The sequence below is a fragment of the Notothenia rossii genome, assembly GCF_949606895.1.
Source record: "Notothenia rossii genome assembly, chromosome: 1".
Lineage (NCBI taxonomy): Eukaryota > Metazoa > Chordata > Actinopteri > Perciformes > Nototheniidae > Notothenia > Notothenia rossii.
The window spans coordinates 934,256-949,559 of record NC_136912.1 but is presented as its reverse complement, the minus strand read 5'-3'; the positions used below and the strand labels follow the sequence as shown (position 1 = coordinate 949,559).

At 44.4% G+C, this 15,304-nt stretch overlaps 1 protein-coding gene across 1 annotated transcript in view; it reads right to left on the bottom strand.

Annotated features, from left to right (window-relative positions):
• The window catches only part of nptxrb (neuronal pentraxin receptor b), a 27,314-nt gene extending 12,276 nt beyond the window's left edge, over window positions 1-15,038 (bottom strand). The window contains 5 exon segments of the mRNA XM_079643151.1: window positions 2,855-3,096; window positions 5,580-5,852; window positions 5,855-5,933; window positions 10,776-11,090; window positions 14,197-15,038. Of these exon segments, the coding sequence (XP_079499277.1) occupies window positions 2,855-3,096; window positions 5,580-5,852; window positions 5,855-5,933; window positions 10,776-11,090; window positions 14,197-14,562 (1,275 nt within the window). The 5' untranslated portion in view covers window positions 14,563-15,038.
• Between the last annotated feature and the right edge of the window lie 266 nt (window positions 15,039-15,304).

The window sequence follows — 15,304 nt, the reverse complement described above, 5'->3', positions numbered from 1 at the left end:
TACTTAGTTACTTTACTTAAGTACATGTTTCTGGTATCAGTACTTTACTCCACTACTTTTTTTTATTTATTTTTTTCTTACTTATATTTCAACACAAATACCTGTACTTTCTACTTCTCACATGTTGAACTCAAATACCTGTACTTTCTACTTCTTACATGTTGAACTCAAATACCTGTACTTTCTACTTCTCACATGTTGAACTCAAATACCTGTACTTTCTACTTCTTACATGTTGAACTCAAATACCTGTACTTTCTACTTCTCACATGTTGAACACAAATACCTGTACTTTCTACTTCTTACATGTTGAACACAAATACCTGTACTTTCTACTTCTTACATGTTGAACACAAATACCTGTACTTTCTACTTCTGACATGTTGAACTCAAATACCTGTACTTTCTACTTCTTACATGTTGAACACAAATACCTGTACTTTCTACTTCTTACATGTTGAACACAAATACCTGTACTTTCTACTTCTTACATGTTGAACTCAAATACCTGTACTTTCTACTTCTTACATGTTGAACACAAATACCTGTACTTTCTACTTCTTACATGTTGAACCCAAATACCTGTACTTTCTACTTCTTACACTTTGAACCCAAATACCTGTACTTTCTACTTCTCACATGTTGAACCCAAATACCTGTACTTTCTACTTCTTACACTTTGAACACAAATACCTGTACTTTCTACTTCTTACACTTTGAACACAAATACCTGTACTTTCTACTTCTTACACTTTGAACACAAATACCTGTACTTTCTACTTCTCACATGTTGAACTCAAATACCTGTACTTTCTACTTCTCACATGTTGAACTCAAATACCTGTACTTTCTACTTCTCACATGTTGAACTCAAATACCTGTACTTTCTACTTCTTACATGTTGAACACAAATACCTGTACTTTCTACTTCTTACATGTTGAACTCAAATACCTGTACTTTCTACTTCTTACATGTTGAACACAAATACCTGTACTTTCTACTTCTTACATGTTGAACACAAATACCTGTACTTTCTACTTCTCACATGTTGAACACAAATACCTGTACTTTCTACTTCTTACATGTTGAACTCAAATACCTGTACTTTCTACTTCTTACATGTTGAACTCAAATACCTGTACTTTCTACTTCTTACATGTTGAACACAAATACCTGTACTTTCTACTTCTTACATGTTGAACACAAATAACTGTACTTTCTACTTCTCACATGTTGAACACAAATACCTGTACTTTCTACTTCTCACATGTTGAATACAAATACCTGTACTTTCTACTTCTTACATGTTGAACTCAAATACCTGTACTTTCTACTTCTTACATGTTGAACCCAAATACCTGTACTTTCTACTTCTTACATGTTGAACTCAAATACCTGTACTTTCTACTTCTTACATGTTGAACACAAATACCTGTACTTTCTACTTCTTACATGTTGAACTCAAATACCTGTACTTTCTACTTCTTACATGTTGAACCCAAATACCTGTACTTTCTACTTCTTACATGTTGAACTCAAATACCTGTACTTTCTACTTCTTACATGTTGAACACAAATACCTGTACTTTCTACTTCTTACATGTTGAACTCAAATACCTGTACTTTCTACTTCTTACATGTTGAACTCAAATACCTGTACTTTCTACTTCTCACATGTTGAACACAAATACCTGTACTTTCTACTTCTTACATGTTGAACACAAATACCTGTACTTTCTACTTCTCACATGTTGAACTCAAATACCTGTACTTTCTACTTCTTACATGTTGAACACAAATACCTGTACTTTCTACTTCTTACATGTTGAACACAAATACCTGTACTTTCTACTTCTTACATGTTGAACTCAAATACCTGTACTTTCTACTTCTTACATGTTGAACACAAATACCTGTACTTTCTACTTCTTACATGTTGAACTCAAATACCTGTACTTTCTACTTCTTACATGTTGAACACAAATACCTGAACTTTCTACTTCTTACATGTTGAACTCAAATACCTGTACTTTCTACTTCTTACATGTTGAACACAAATACCTGAACTTTCTACTTCTTACATGTTGAACTCAAATACCTGTACTTTCTACTTCTCTCATTTTCCAAACAGGCTGGTTCCTTTAGTCTGAATGTGTGTTTGGTGGCGTGATCATTATTATTCAGAGTCATTGCGTGCCTATTGATTTGAACACGATCCGTGTATCCATCATTTCCTGGTCTTCTCTAAAGAAGAGGGACCAATGGAAACGTTGTCATGTTGCCGTTGGTCACCATGGAAACATTCATTAGCTAACAATGACTTTATTGTTCTATTAATATAAAGGGAGGTCAGGTACTCTTTAAAACAGCTGCTAGTTATGGGTACTTTTTACTGAAGTACATTTCAAAGCCTCTTTACTTTGACTTGAGTCAAGAAGTTTAGTCAGTACTTCTACTTTCACCAGAGTATTTTTAAACACGAGTATCTGAACTTCTACTTGAGTAAAGGATGTGTAATTCTGCTTGAGTAAAGGATGTGTGTACTTCTACTTGAGTAAAGGATGTGTGTACTTCTACTTGAGTAAAGGATGTGTACTTCTGCTTGAGTAAAGGATGTGTGTACTTCTACTTGAGTAAAGGATGTGTGTACTTCTGCTTGAGTAAAGGATGTGTGTACTTCTACTTGAGTAAAGGATGTGTACTTCTACTTGAGTAAAGGATGTGTGTACTTCTTGAGTAAAGGATGTGTGTACTTCTGCTTGAGTAAAGGATGTGTGTACTTCTTCTTGAGTAAAGGATGTGTGTACTTCTGCTTGAGTAAAGGATGTGTGTACTCTTGCCCTCTCTGCCCACCTTGTCGTTGATGAGCAGCTCCACGGGGTTGTGGACCCCCTGCAGCAGCACCAGCTCGTTGGGCTGACCCGGCACAGAGTAGGAGAAGGGGGTCCCGATGCCGCCCTCTCGGACCTTCAGCCAGACGCAGGCCGTGAAGGCGTACATCTCAGAGATCTCCTTCCTCACCAGGCCGTACATGTAGTTGGTCCTCATCGGGAAGGAGAGCACGAAGCCCTCCGGGAACGAAGGCTCCGTCAGCGCTGAGGAGGAAGACAGGAAGAGGACTTTAAGCACACTGTAGAAACCTCTTGCCAAGTATGTTAGTCTAACATCTAGTCCGAATATGTCTTTACACTCAAGAGAAGACACATTAACTGAAGAGGCAACAACGCAGTGAGATAGAGGTTCTTGTTTTTAGACAACGCATCTTCAAGACTCTTGAAAACATCTTATTTTGGGTCGTATCTCAAATGAAACATGATTTTTAAGCTGCTGTGGTTTTTGTGAAAGATGGTTCATCTTGTTTTAACAAATAGATCTTACTTGATATAAAAAACAAAAACAAATTGTTCTTGGAAGATCACCAACTAACATCAGAAAACTGAACACTTTTGAGCATTTCAGGCTCACTTTGATAATATACATGTAGTTGAAAATAAGTTTTCCCAGATAATTAAGATCTCCTTAGTCTAAATATCCCGTCTTAGTACGTGTGTGTGTCTGTCTGTCTGTCTGTCTGTCTGTCTGTCTGTCTGTCTGTCTGTCTGTCTGTCTGTGTGTGTGTGTGTGTGTGTGTGTGTGTGTGTGTGTGTGTGTGTGTGTGTGTGTGTGTGTGTGATTCAAGCTCGTTCAACAGACCTCTCCCAACAAATCAAGGAGTGTTTCCAGAGTCAAAGGGAACTATGGAAGGTTTAGAGGAAACGCATCTTCTTTTAAAACCAACGAGTCGTTCTCAAACTCCAGAGCAGCTAAAGGTCATCAACCTTCATTCAAACCTTACAGCTGAAGCTGAAGGTGATTAGTCTTTAATGCTCCTGTCTCTGTTTGACCTTTCCCGACCCTCTTCACTAATGAATGATTTATTTGAATCTCCAGTTTGCTCTGAGAGACCCAGTTCTCCCACTGAGCTCATTAGCATCTCATCTCCTGTGGAGGCAAAGGAGTGCCATACAGAAGACATCTTTACAAATATTAAAATAAAATAAGTGTTAAAATATAAAGTGGAATATAAACAATAATACATTGGTAATTAAAAGCTGTGGAAATATAAAAACAAATACAAACAATCTCCCTCCCTCTCTCTCTCCTCTCGCCCTCTCTCTCTCCTCTCCCCCCTCTCCCCTCTCTCTCTCCCCGCTCTCTCTCTCTCCTCTCCCCCTCTCTCTCCCCCTCTCCCCTCTCTCTCTCTCCTCCCCCCTCTCTCTCTCCTCTCCCCTCTCTCTCTCCTCTCCCCCCTCTCTCTCTCCTCTCCCCCCTCTCTCCCTCTCTCTCTCCTCTCCCCCTCTCTCTCCCCCTCTCCCCTCTCTCTCTCTCCTCTCCCCTCTCTCTCTCCTCTCCCCCCTCTCTCTCTCCTCTCCCCCTCTCTCTCTCCCCCTCTCCCCTCTCTCTCTCTCCTCTCCCCTCTCTCTCTCCTCTCCCCCCTCTCTCTCTCCTCTCCCCCTCTCTCTCCCCCTCTCCCCTCTCTCTCTCCCCCTCTCCTCTCTCTCTTTCTCCTCTCCCCCTCTCTCTCTCTCCTCCCCTCTCTCTTTCTCCTCTCCCCCCTCTCTCTCTCCTCTCGTCCTCTCTCTCTCCTCTCGTCCTCTCTCTCTCTCCTCCCCCCTCTCTCTCTCCTCTCCCCCCTCTCTCTCTCTCCTCTCCCCTCTCCCCCTCTCCCCCACTGGACTATAACTCCCCCACACTCAGACACTCAAATCCAGCACAAGACCCATTTGTTTACGCTGCTCTGGACAATCTGCAATCAAAGCACATTTTATGGAAAGTCTTGCTCCAAAGTCTTTGATATTGAAGTGACTGATATTTAGTATTTATTGATTGTTGTGTTTTTTTATCTTAATGTGTGCATATGTGTAAATGTGTCTGTTGATTGTGTATATAGGATATACTTTATACATACTTTAAACATACTTTAAACATACTTTAAACATACTTTAAACATACTTTATACATATCTGTATGTTGTATAATGTTACATCGGGGATTGTTGGAAAGGTCATTGTCTCCAGCTCCTGCACCCTGGCGTCGGCCGTGTCGATGCCCTGGTTCAGTTTCTCCTGCTGGCCCTCTACTCCCCCCCCATGCCCCCCCCCCCCCACTCACTTGTCTCCAGCTCCTGCACCCTGGCGTCGGCCGTGTCGATGCCCTGGTTCAGTTTCTCCTGCTGGCCCTCTAATCCCCCCCCCCATAACCCCCCCCCCCCACACTCACTTGTCTCCAGCTCCTGCACCCTGGCGTCGGCCGTGTCGATGCCCTGGTTCAGTTTCTCCTGCTGGCCCTCTAATCCCCCCCCATGGCCCCCCCCCCCCCACACTCACTTGTCTCCAGCTCCTGCACCCTGGCGTCGGCCGTGTCGATGCCCTGGTTCAGTTTCTCTTGCTGGCCCTCTAATCCCCCCCCCATAACCCCCCCCCCCACTCACTTGTCTCCAGCTCCTGCACCCTGGCGTCGGCCGTGTCGATGCCCTGGTTCAGTTTCTCCTGCTGGCCCTCTAATCCCCCCCCATGCCCCCCCCCCCCCCCCCACTCACTTGTCTCCAGCTCCTGCACCCTGGCGTCGGCCGTGTCGATGCCCTGGTTCAGTTTCTCCTGCTGGCCCTCGGTCTCCGTCCTCATGGTCTGACGCTCCTTCTCCAGCAGCTTGATCTTCCTCTCCAGCTCCCCCTCCAGGTCCTCCACTCTCCAGGGAGCCTTCCCCCTGGGGGAGCCTTTAGCTGGGGGGGGTCGGGGTCCGGGGGAGGCGGGGCGGCGAGGAAGAGGAGCAGGAGAGGAGGAAGAGGAAGCTCTGCTGGGGGGTGGGGCGGGGGGTCTGGGGGGTTTACACCTGGATTGTTACTGCCTGGAGACGAGTCCGAGAGGTTTAGAGCCGCAGGGCCGATCTCCGCCTGCGGGGGGGGGGGGGAGGGGGGGGGGGTATATTAATGATAATACACATATTTATAAGATAAGAAAAGAGTCTGCAGCTAAAGGGACCAACAACAACAACTTTCTGTGACTCGGACTTCATTTTAAGGACATTTATATTAATGTCCGGCAGGGGCGTGGACTGGGAGCCGTAGGGTCGCCGGTTCAAGTCCCCGACCAGACCTAAATATGGAAAGGACTGCTACTTGGAGGGGTCCCAGTTCACTGTCTTGAACCTGCCGTGGTGCCCTTGAGCAAGGCCATCAATACATTCTGAAATAGTGTCCGTCATGTTCAAAAGGAGCAAGAAGAAGAAGCTTCAACTTCTGGTCCTCGACTGACATTGTTGATGAAAATCAAAGTTCAGGTCCTCGTCATCCGTGATATTGGGTTCATTGTTTTAAACTAGGGCTGTCAGTCGATTAAAATATTGAATCGCGATTAATCGCATGATTGTCCATAGTTAATCGCGATTAATCGCACATTTTTTATCTGTTCTAAATTTACCTTAGAGGAATATTTTTTCAAGTTTTTAATACTCTTATCAACATATGAGTTGACAAATATTCTTTATGCAAATGTTTATTATCATTTGAACGATGACGTGTGTGTGTGTGTGTGTGTGTGTGTGTGTGTGTGTGTGTGTGTGTGTCTGTGTCTGTGTCTGTGTGTGTGTGTGTGTGTGTGTGTGTGTGTGTGTGTGTGTGTGTGTGTGTGTGTGTGTGTGTGTGTGTGATGGATCGTTGGAGCTGTGTGCAACTCAAGGCATGCTCGAACAGGAGCTGCCTGGACGCTGCAATCATGTTGCGCACACTACCCGTGCTGAGTGTGCTGACTTTTCCCACTATGCCCCGCTGTCTGGCTACCTGCATGAAGTCAAGTGCTCGGCGCAGTTGTCGGCGTAATGTCGCTCCTCTGTTTTCATTGAAACAGCTCCTTATATCCGTTAGCGCAGCTAGCTAGCACCAGATGCTAACAACAACAACAACAATACACGTAAGGTCTCTCTCTCGCTCTCTCGCGCCACACATACACACACCCTCCCGGTCCTCCCGATGGCTAGTCGGTGCCTGCCGGTGAGCGTGGAAGTGTGGTCTGCCGCAAGCGGACGGCAGGAGCGGGGCTGTCAGCATCAGCTTGTAGATGGTATTTTAAACTCGATGCGCTCTGAAACTACGGGGCGGCCGAGGACAAAAAATATACATGCGTTAATCGCGTTAAAATAATTTGCGGCGTTAATTTTTGTTTGCGTTAACGCGTTATTAACGTGTTAACTTGACAGCCCTATTTTAAACAAATAATTTATTTGTACAAAACAACCAAAACAAATAAAATGTACAACAACAAGCACGAGTTCACAGATCAGAGCATTCAGGGTTTGGTTTTCTAAATAATAGTTTTAGTTTACAACTGTATTTATAAGATAAGAAAAGAGTCTGTCTGCAGATCCTAGTCCTCAGTGACCCCGGACATCTTAAAATGCTAGAAATGCAGAGTAGGGTCTCCAGCTCATATGTTGGGACATTAAGTTGAGTTAATTGGTTAATTGGCTACAAAGCTGTAGCAGCAATACACCAATCAAAGTGTTTCTCAGTATCTAATGAATGTGCCGTGCTGTCAGAAGGAACCAGCAGTTATTTCATCGGGTTCATCGATCAGTCTGTGATTTCATTGATAGTGCGCCTTTACAGCCAAAACATATGACTTTAAAGTGTACCCTATATTTCAGTTAAGAAAGACGAGGGACTCGTAACTGCTTCAAGGTTTTTACTGAGTTGATCTGTTTGGTCTGAATCAGAGAGGGCGAGTGCTGACACATTTAGAGCACAACACAGCAACACAGCAACACAGAGAGAGGTGTTGCATTCATGGTGTATTCATAGCAGACGTTTAAAAGAAGTGGAGGAAGGGGAGGAGGAGGAGGAGGAGGAAGAGGAGGAAGGGGAAGAGGAGGAGGAAGGTGTTGAAACAGCAGGAAAGAGAGAGCTCTGTTATTATAGAGGCGACCATTTATAAAACCAACAGACCTGCTGAGCTCAGGACAGGAGATAAATCCACTGTGTGTGTGTGTGTGTGTGTGTGTGTGTGTGTGTGTGTGTGTGTGTGTGTGTGTGTGTGTGTGAACCTGACTCCCCCCCCCCTCCTCCTCCTCCTTCCTGTCCAGCAGCTTCATCTTTTATTTATGTGTCGATGCTGCTGTCGGATGCTGATGCAGAGAATGGGGTGGATGACACCATGGGGGAATAGGGGAGGAAGAGGAGGAGGAGTTATGGGAGGGGGGAGGAAGAGGAGTTATGGGAGGGGGGAGGAGATTTCCCATGGGGCGCAGTAAAGACATGAGAAAGGCCTGAGTCACGAGTTGTCAGCGGAGAGGTGAGAATAAAAGAGGGGAAGGAGAGGGGAGGGGGGATTGAGGGGAGGGGGAGGGAGAGAGGGGAGGGGGGGGGAGAGGGGGAGAGAGGGAGAGAGGGGAGGGGGAGAGAGAGGGGGGACACCTTGAAAGCCTCTTTAAAGAGTCCCACTGCTGGTGTTTCTGCAGGTAAGACATGGAGCACGAGAGGAGGAGCAGGGGGAGGTGGCTCTCTGAGCAAAACGGAAAAGCTCTGGATGAAACAGGAGATTTCTGGGGGTTTGGGTTTTTTTTTGGGGGGGGGGGGGGGGTTCAGCAGCAGGCGGTTGAAAAGAAAGGATTTCAAACATGTGGTGAAATTGAGGGGAGGGCTATTGAAGCGTTTTAGTCCGGGGGTATTACATGTACTAGGATAGAAAGAGAAACCTGAGAACATCGACATCATTCTGGATGAAACAAGGAGGCTTCTGGGAGTTTTGCAGAATTCAGAGCAGAGTGGGAATCGAGTGGAGGATGGTTTTCTGCATGAGAAGTATTTTTACGCTGTAGGAATGAAGTGAGATCAAATCCTCTGAGGTCTCTGGAGGTTTCTTGGTGTGACGTGTTTTTGTCCGTTATCTGCTGGGATGGAAACAACGTTAGAAAAACCTACATTTGATTCCTTAAAGTTCCAGAGAGACCCTTTCTGGGTATTTTCCCACGGAAGTTGTGCAGGAGAAGTTGGAAGACGACGAATTGGGAAAAGGGAGGATTATCTTTTCTTATGTACGAGAAGTATGTTTGTCTTCCGTAGCAAACTGAACGTCGACAAAATACCACATGGAAAAGGAGATTTCTGACGGTTTTGCAGGGTGTATAGCAAAGTTGGAAATGAAGGTGGTTATTTTTCTTTGATTGGAAAGTGTTTTGTTCGCCTGCATAGAGAGACGTGGACATAACGGTGGATGCAGAGGAGATTTCCCTGGGGTCAGTCACGGGGTGATGTGCGGCAGCGTTTGGGACGGAGAGTTTATAGCAGAGGGGAAACTGGAGGACACGTTATTTAAAGCAGCATTTCGGATGGGAACCTTCATTGAAAACCAACGAAGAAGAAGATCGAGAGGATTATTTCTCCACTTTCATTTCCCAGTGAAGTGACCTCAGGAGGAAGTGGGTTTTATTCTGAAGGTCTTCTGGTCGTGGGAATTCACAAAAAAAGGAGAAAATTGACCAAAATCATAAATGAGAGAAATATAATATTTATGTTTTTTGGGGGGAATTTGTACAAGTTTGAAAATAGAGAATTCAAATTGCTAGGGTTTATTTTTATACATTGATTTTTAAAGAATTCAGTGACTGGATCTTGGCAGAGGAATCGGGAGACGTTTTAAAACATGTGAGAAGAAGGTTTTTGGTCCTTTTGGGGAAGTTGAGCAAAATATAATCATTCGTGTCTCTGATTGGTCGGTTTGTCTCTCAGTGTAATTTTATTAACTCATTCACTGTGGAGGCATTTTGTCTTTGAGGTTGTTTAATGTCACATTTTGAATCGCTTTGAATACCTTTTGTCACTATTTTAGTCAGCGTCTCTTTGTGGTTGTTTTAAATCATGGTTTTTGTATATTCTTAGTATTTCAGAGTCTCTGAGGGTCATTCTGTTCTGAAATGTGTGGTTATTTAGTGTCTGTCAGTGAGTTCAGTAATCTCTCTCCATGCCCAGGCCTAATGCGGACACACATTCCTCATTCTAGTTTGATTCAAAGCCCCTGCAGTTACACAGATCTCAGGTCAGTAAATCAACTCAAACTTGCTGAACAACAGCGTCTTTCAAACGCACCGTTACACACACTCGTTTATGCACCTCAACCTGCACAGAACTACGGAGGCCCCGAAAGGCCAACAGGAGGAAAAGTGAACGGTAAAGTGTGGAATGGGGTTTGCCAAGTGCTGGAAAACACTGAATGTGATGAATCTGAGAGTAACATGGTAACAAAGGTATCAACTGTGAACATGACAGGATGTGTGATGACCTAGAAGAGCATCAGGACTGTTTGAGGCATATGATAGCTATGTGATTAACATGATGATTCAGCCTCTATGGAGAGAGACATATGACAAGCATGATCATTTCTGACGTGGAGCTAATCTGAAGTAAACATTGAATACTGCTTTCTATTCCTCCATCTTGTGACTGTGGAACTCCCTCTCTTGGATATCAGCATGTGAAGGACACTGTTCAGGAACTAGTTGATGCTCTGTATGTGATGACTCCTTCCATTCTGGAGAGGATCACAGATACATGGATCCTGAGATTGAAGATCAAGCCGGGGACCAGGGAGATTTTTATAACACCAAGGTTAATTATTAGTTTCAATTCAGCCCGTTGAGGTACAAACACATAGATAAGAATAATACTAATAATAACAATAACAATAATGACACTTACATAGCGCTTTTCTAGACACTCAAAAAATGCTTAAGTCGAAGTATTTACCTCTAGCTTCTCGATGCGGTCCTTCAGGTCCATGATGGCCCTTGCCAGTTCCTCCACAGCTCGGGCCGTCTGCAGCTGAGCGGCGGCTGAAGAACTCACATCGTCTCCAGCCATCACTCTCCTGTTCCCGCTCCACACCCCGATGCTCCGCTCAGGAACGTTCCTCTCGTCCTCAAGGCCGCTCTCACACTCGTTCAGCTTCCCTTTCAGCTCGCGGATCGTCCTCTGGTCCATTAAGATCTGATCGTTCTGCTGAACAACCATCTGACGGAGATCCTCTGCTGTGGTGCGAAGGAAACTCCAGTCCTCCTCTGGCTGGGGGAGCAACAGATTTTGTCAGAAGTTAAAAAGCTAACACATAGCAATAAAAGCAAAGGCAGCTAATGTTGGGCTATAAAGGAACTACAGCACGGTCACATGACTTCACGTCTTCACCGCTAAGCTAAAGGAGGCTAATGTTGGGCTATAAAGGAACTACAGCACGGTCACATGACTTCACGTCACCACCGCTAAGCTAAAGGTGGCTAATGTTGGGCTCTAAAGGAACTAACGCTAAGCTAAAGGAGGCTACTGTTGGGCTATAAAGGAACTACAGCACGGTCACATGACTTCACGTCACCACCGCTAAGCTAAAGGAGGCTAATGTTGGGCTATAAAGGAACTACAGCACGGTCACATGACTTCACGTCACCACCGCTAAGCTAAAGGTGGCTAATGTTGGGCTCTAAAGGAACTAACGCGAAGCTAAAGGAGGCTACTGTTGGGCTATAAAGGAACTACAGCACGGTCACATGACTTCACGTCACCACCGCTAAGCTAAAGGAGGCCAATGTTGGGCTATAAAGGAACTACAGCACGGTCACATGACTTCACGTCACCACCGCTAAGCTAAAGGTGGCTAATGTTGGGCTATAAAGGAACTACAGCACGGTCACATGACTTCACGTCACCACCGCTAAGCTAAAGGAGGCTAATGTTGGGCTATAAAGGAACTACAGCACGGTCACATGACTTCACGTCACCACCGCTAAGCTAAAGGAGGCTAATGTTGGGCTATAAAGGAACTACAGCACGGTCACATGACTTCACGTCACCACCGCTAAGCTAAAGGTGGCTAATGTTGGGCTATAAAGGAACTACAGCACGGTCACATGACTTCACGTCACCACCGCTAAGCTAAAGGAGGCTAATGTTGGGCTATAAAGGAACTACAGCACGGTCACATGACTTCACGTCTTCACCGCTAAGCTAAAGGAGGCTAATGTTGGGCTATAAAGGAACTACAGCACGGTCACATGACTTCACGTCACCACCGCTAAGCTAAAGGTGGCTAATGTTGGGCTCTAAAGGAACTAACGCTAAGCTAAAGGAGGCTACTGTTGGGCTATAAAGGAACTACAGCACGGTCACATGACTTCACGTCACCACCGCTAAGCTAAAGGAGGCCAATGTTGGGCTATAAAGGAACTACAGCACGGTCACATGACTTCACGTCACCACCGCTAAGCTAAAGGTGGCTAATGTTGGGCTATAAAGGAACTACAGCACGGTCACATGACTTCACGTCACCACCGCTAAGCTAAAGGAGGCTAATGTTGGGCTATAAAGGAACTAAAGCACGGTCACATGACTTCACGTCACCACCGCTAAGCTAAAGGAGGCTAATGTTGGGCTATAAAGGAACTACAGCACGGTCACATGACTTCACGTCACCACCGCTAAGCTAAAGGAGGCTAATGTTGGGCTATAAAGGAACTACAGCACGGTCACATGACTTCACGTCACCACCGCTAAGCTAAAGGAGGCTAATGTTGGGCTATAAAGGAACTACAGCACGGTCACATGACTTCACGTCACCACCGCTAAGCTAAAGGAGGCTAATGTTGGGCTATAAAGGAACTACAGCACGGTCACATGACTTCACGTCACCACCGCTAAGCTAAAGGAGGCTAATGTTGGGCTATAAAGGAACTACAGCACGGTCACATGACTTCACGTCACCACCGCTAAGCTAAAGGAGGCTAATGTTGGGCTATAAAGGAACTACAGCAAGGTCACATGACTTCACGTCACCACCGCGAAGCTAAAGGAGGCTAATGTTGGGCTATAAAGGAACTACAGCACGGTCACATGACTTCACGTCACCACCGCTAAGCTAAAGGAGGCTAATGTTGGGCTATAAAGGAACTACAGCACGGTCACATGACTTCACGTCACCACCGCTAAGCTAAAGGAGGCTAATGTTGGGCTATAAAGGAACTACAGCACGGTCACATGACTTCACGTCACCACCGCTAAGCTAAAGGAGGCTAATGTTGGGCTATAAAGGAACTACAGCAAGGTCACATGACTTCACGTCACCACCGCGAAGCTAAAGGAGGCTACTGTTGGGCTATGTCTTGTTTTATGTTGCTGTAACGAAAATAATCCACAATTTGCCATCAATAAAGAATATATTTTATTATCTTATCTAACGGATTACGTAATCAAGAAAGAGAAAAAAGCTAACTAAATTACAATTACATAAAAAATATGTAATTAGTTTACATTCAAACATACGCATATAAATCATTTTACTTTAAGAAACGTAACTAAATGTTTAGGTTACACATTATTTAAACACTGATATTATTTTGGTGAGGCACTTTAAATTGTGATAGAATTTATAATAATATGAATAATATGAATAATATGAATAATACTTTATTTATCCTGAAGGAAATAGTTGTGCCAGAGTTACAAAAAATACAATGAACACAGCAGCACGATAATCAAACTGTACAGTAAAAAGAGCAATTACATCACTGCAGGAAACAGAGATGATCACATCATTAATGTAAATATTAACAGTATTTAGTAGTGCAAAAAAACATAGTGGCGGATACGTAATTGCACGATATAATAGAACATTATTAATAATCAGAATCAGGTTTATCACCAGTGATACGTACGAGGAATTTGACTTGATGTCGTGGTGCATACAAAAGTAAATAAAAAAACACAGAAAGAGAACTAAAAAAATATAAAAAAATATAGTAAAATATAACGGATAACGGAATGGAATAAAATATGGAATAAAAATCGGCAGTAATAACAAAAGAAAACAGATATTGTTGTATTGTGTGCATCAATTCCATTTACTTGTAGACTATTCTGCACAATTTGTATTATTTTCTGTTTTATTTGGATTTACTTGCACTATTATCTGTTGTGTTGTGTTGGAGGAGCCTGTGACCTAAGATTTTCATTGTCAATGACAATAAAAGCCTTGCATTGAATAATAATATTGCACATGTTGTATCGCAGAGAGTGTTTTGTAATGATGGTAATGGAAAGATGCATATAAATACTTTTTAACTACATTTTTAGGTTACTATATTGTTCTTCCATAACCAGTCATTGTAACGGATTGTAACCCCACCTGGTCCGCCTGCTGCTGCCTCTTCAGGTCCTTCATGTTTCCCCGGCACTCCCCCACCGGCACCGGAGTGCAGATCAACCGGCTGAAGCTGAACTGTTTGGCGGACCCTCCTCCGATGTCCTCCCCGAGGTGAACGTGGTTCAGACCGGGAACCTCCAGGCCTCCGAGCCCGTTCTCCCCGCGGTAAGAGTCGGATCCTGTGAGCTCCAGAGGCTCCAGAGGCTCCATGAGCGCCTCCGGGCCCAGCGTGCTGTTGTCCCCGGGGAAAGAGGCGTGTTTCCGGGGGTAAACACTGGCGATGATGCAGATCACCGCGCCGAGGAAGGCCAGAGAACCGGCGCCCACCAGAACCAGCACGAACTTCATACTCTGTGTTAATGGAGAGGAGAACTGGATCAAATGTGACCTGGTTTAGGATGGAGAGAGAGGAACTGGATCAAATGAGACCTGGTTCCGGATGGAGAGAGGTGGAACTGGATCAAGCGTCTTTGAGCACTAGGAAAAGCTCTATAAAAATGCTATTATTAATATTATTATTATTATTAAAAGAACCTGGTTAGCGATTCCTCAGAGGATCCAGGTTCTGCAGCACCAACGTGTCTCTGTTTCTGCCGATGGATCCGTTTCTGTTTCCTGCAGATCTCCTCTCTGCTCCTTCCTCCTCGGGTTGCTAAGCTGCTCTCCTCCGCGCGTAACTATGGGCACGAGAGAGGAGGAGCGACAGTCTGAGCATGCGCAGAAGCAGATTCGAACAAACAAGCGATGGATCGATGTGCGCGCGCCTGTGTATGTGTGCGTGCGTGTGTGTGGATGTGTGTGTGTTGTGTTTTTGTGTTCATCTTATTTTTCGCCTATTACCCCACATACTACCAGCAGCATCTTAACATATCTGTGTGTGTTTGTTAATATAGTGTGTGTTTGTATATGTGTGTGTGTGTGTGTGTGTGTGTGTGTGTGTGTGTGTGTGTGTGTGTGTGTGTGTGTGTGTGTGTGTGTGTGTGTGTGTGTGTGTGTGTGTGTGTGTGTGTGTGTGTGTGTGTGTGATGCACATCAGGTTGCTTCTCTTTACTGGTTCTACATGATTTTGTTTTTTTTAAAAATCTAATAA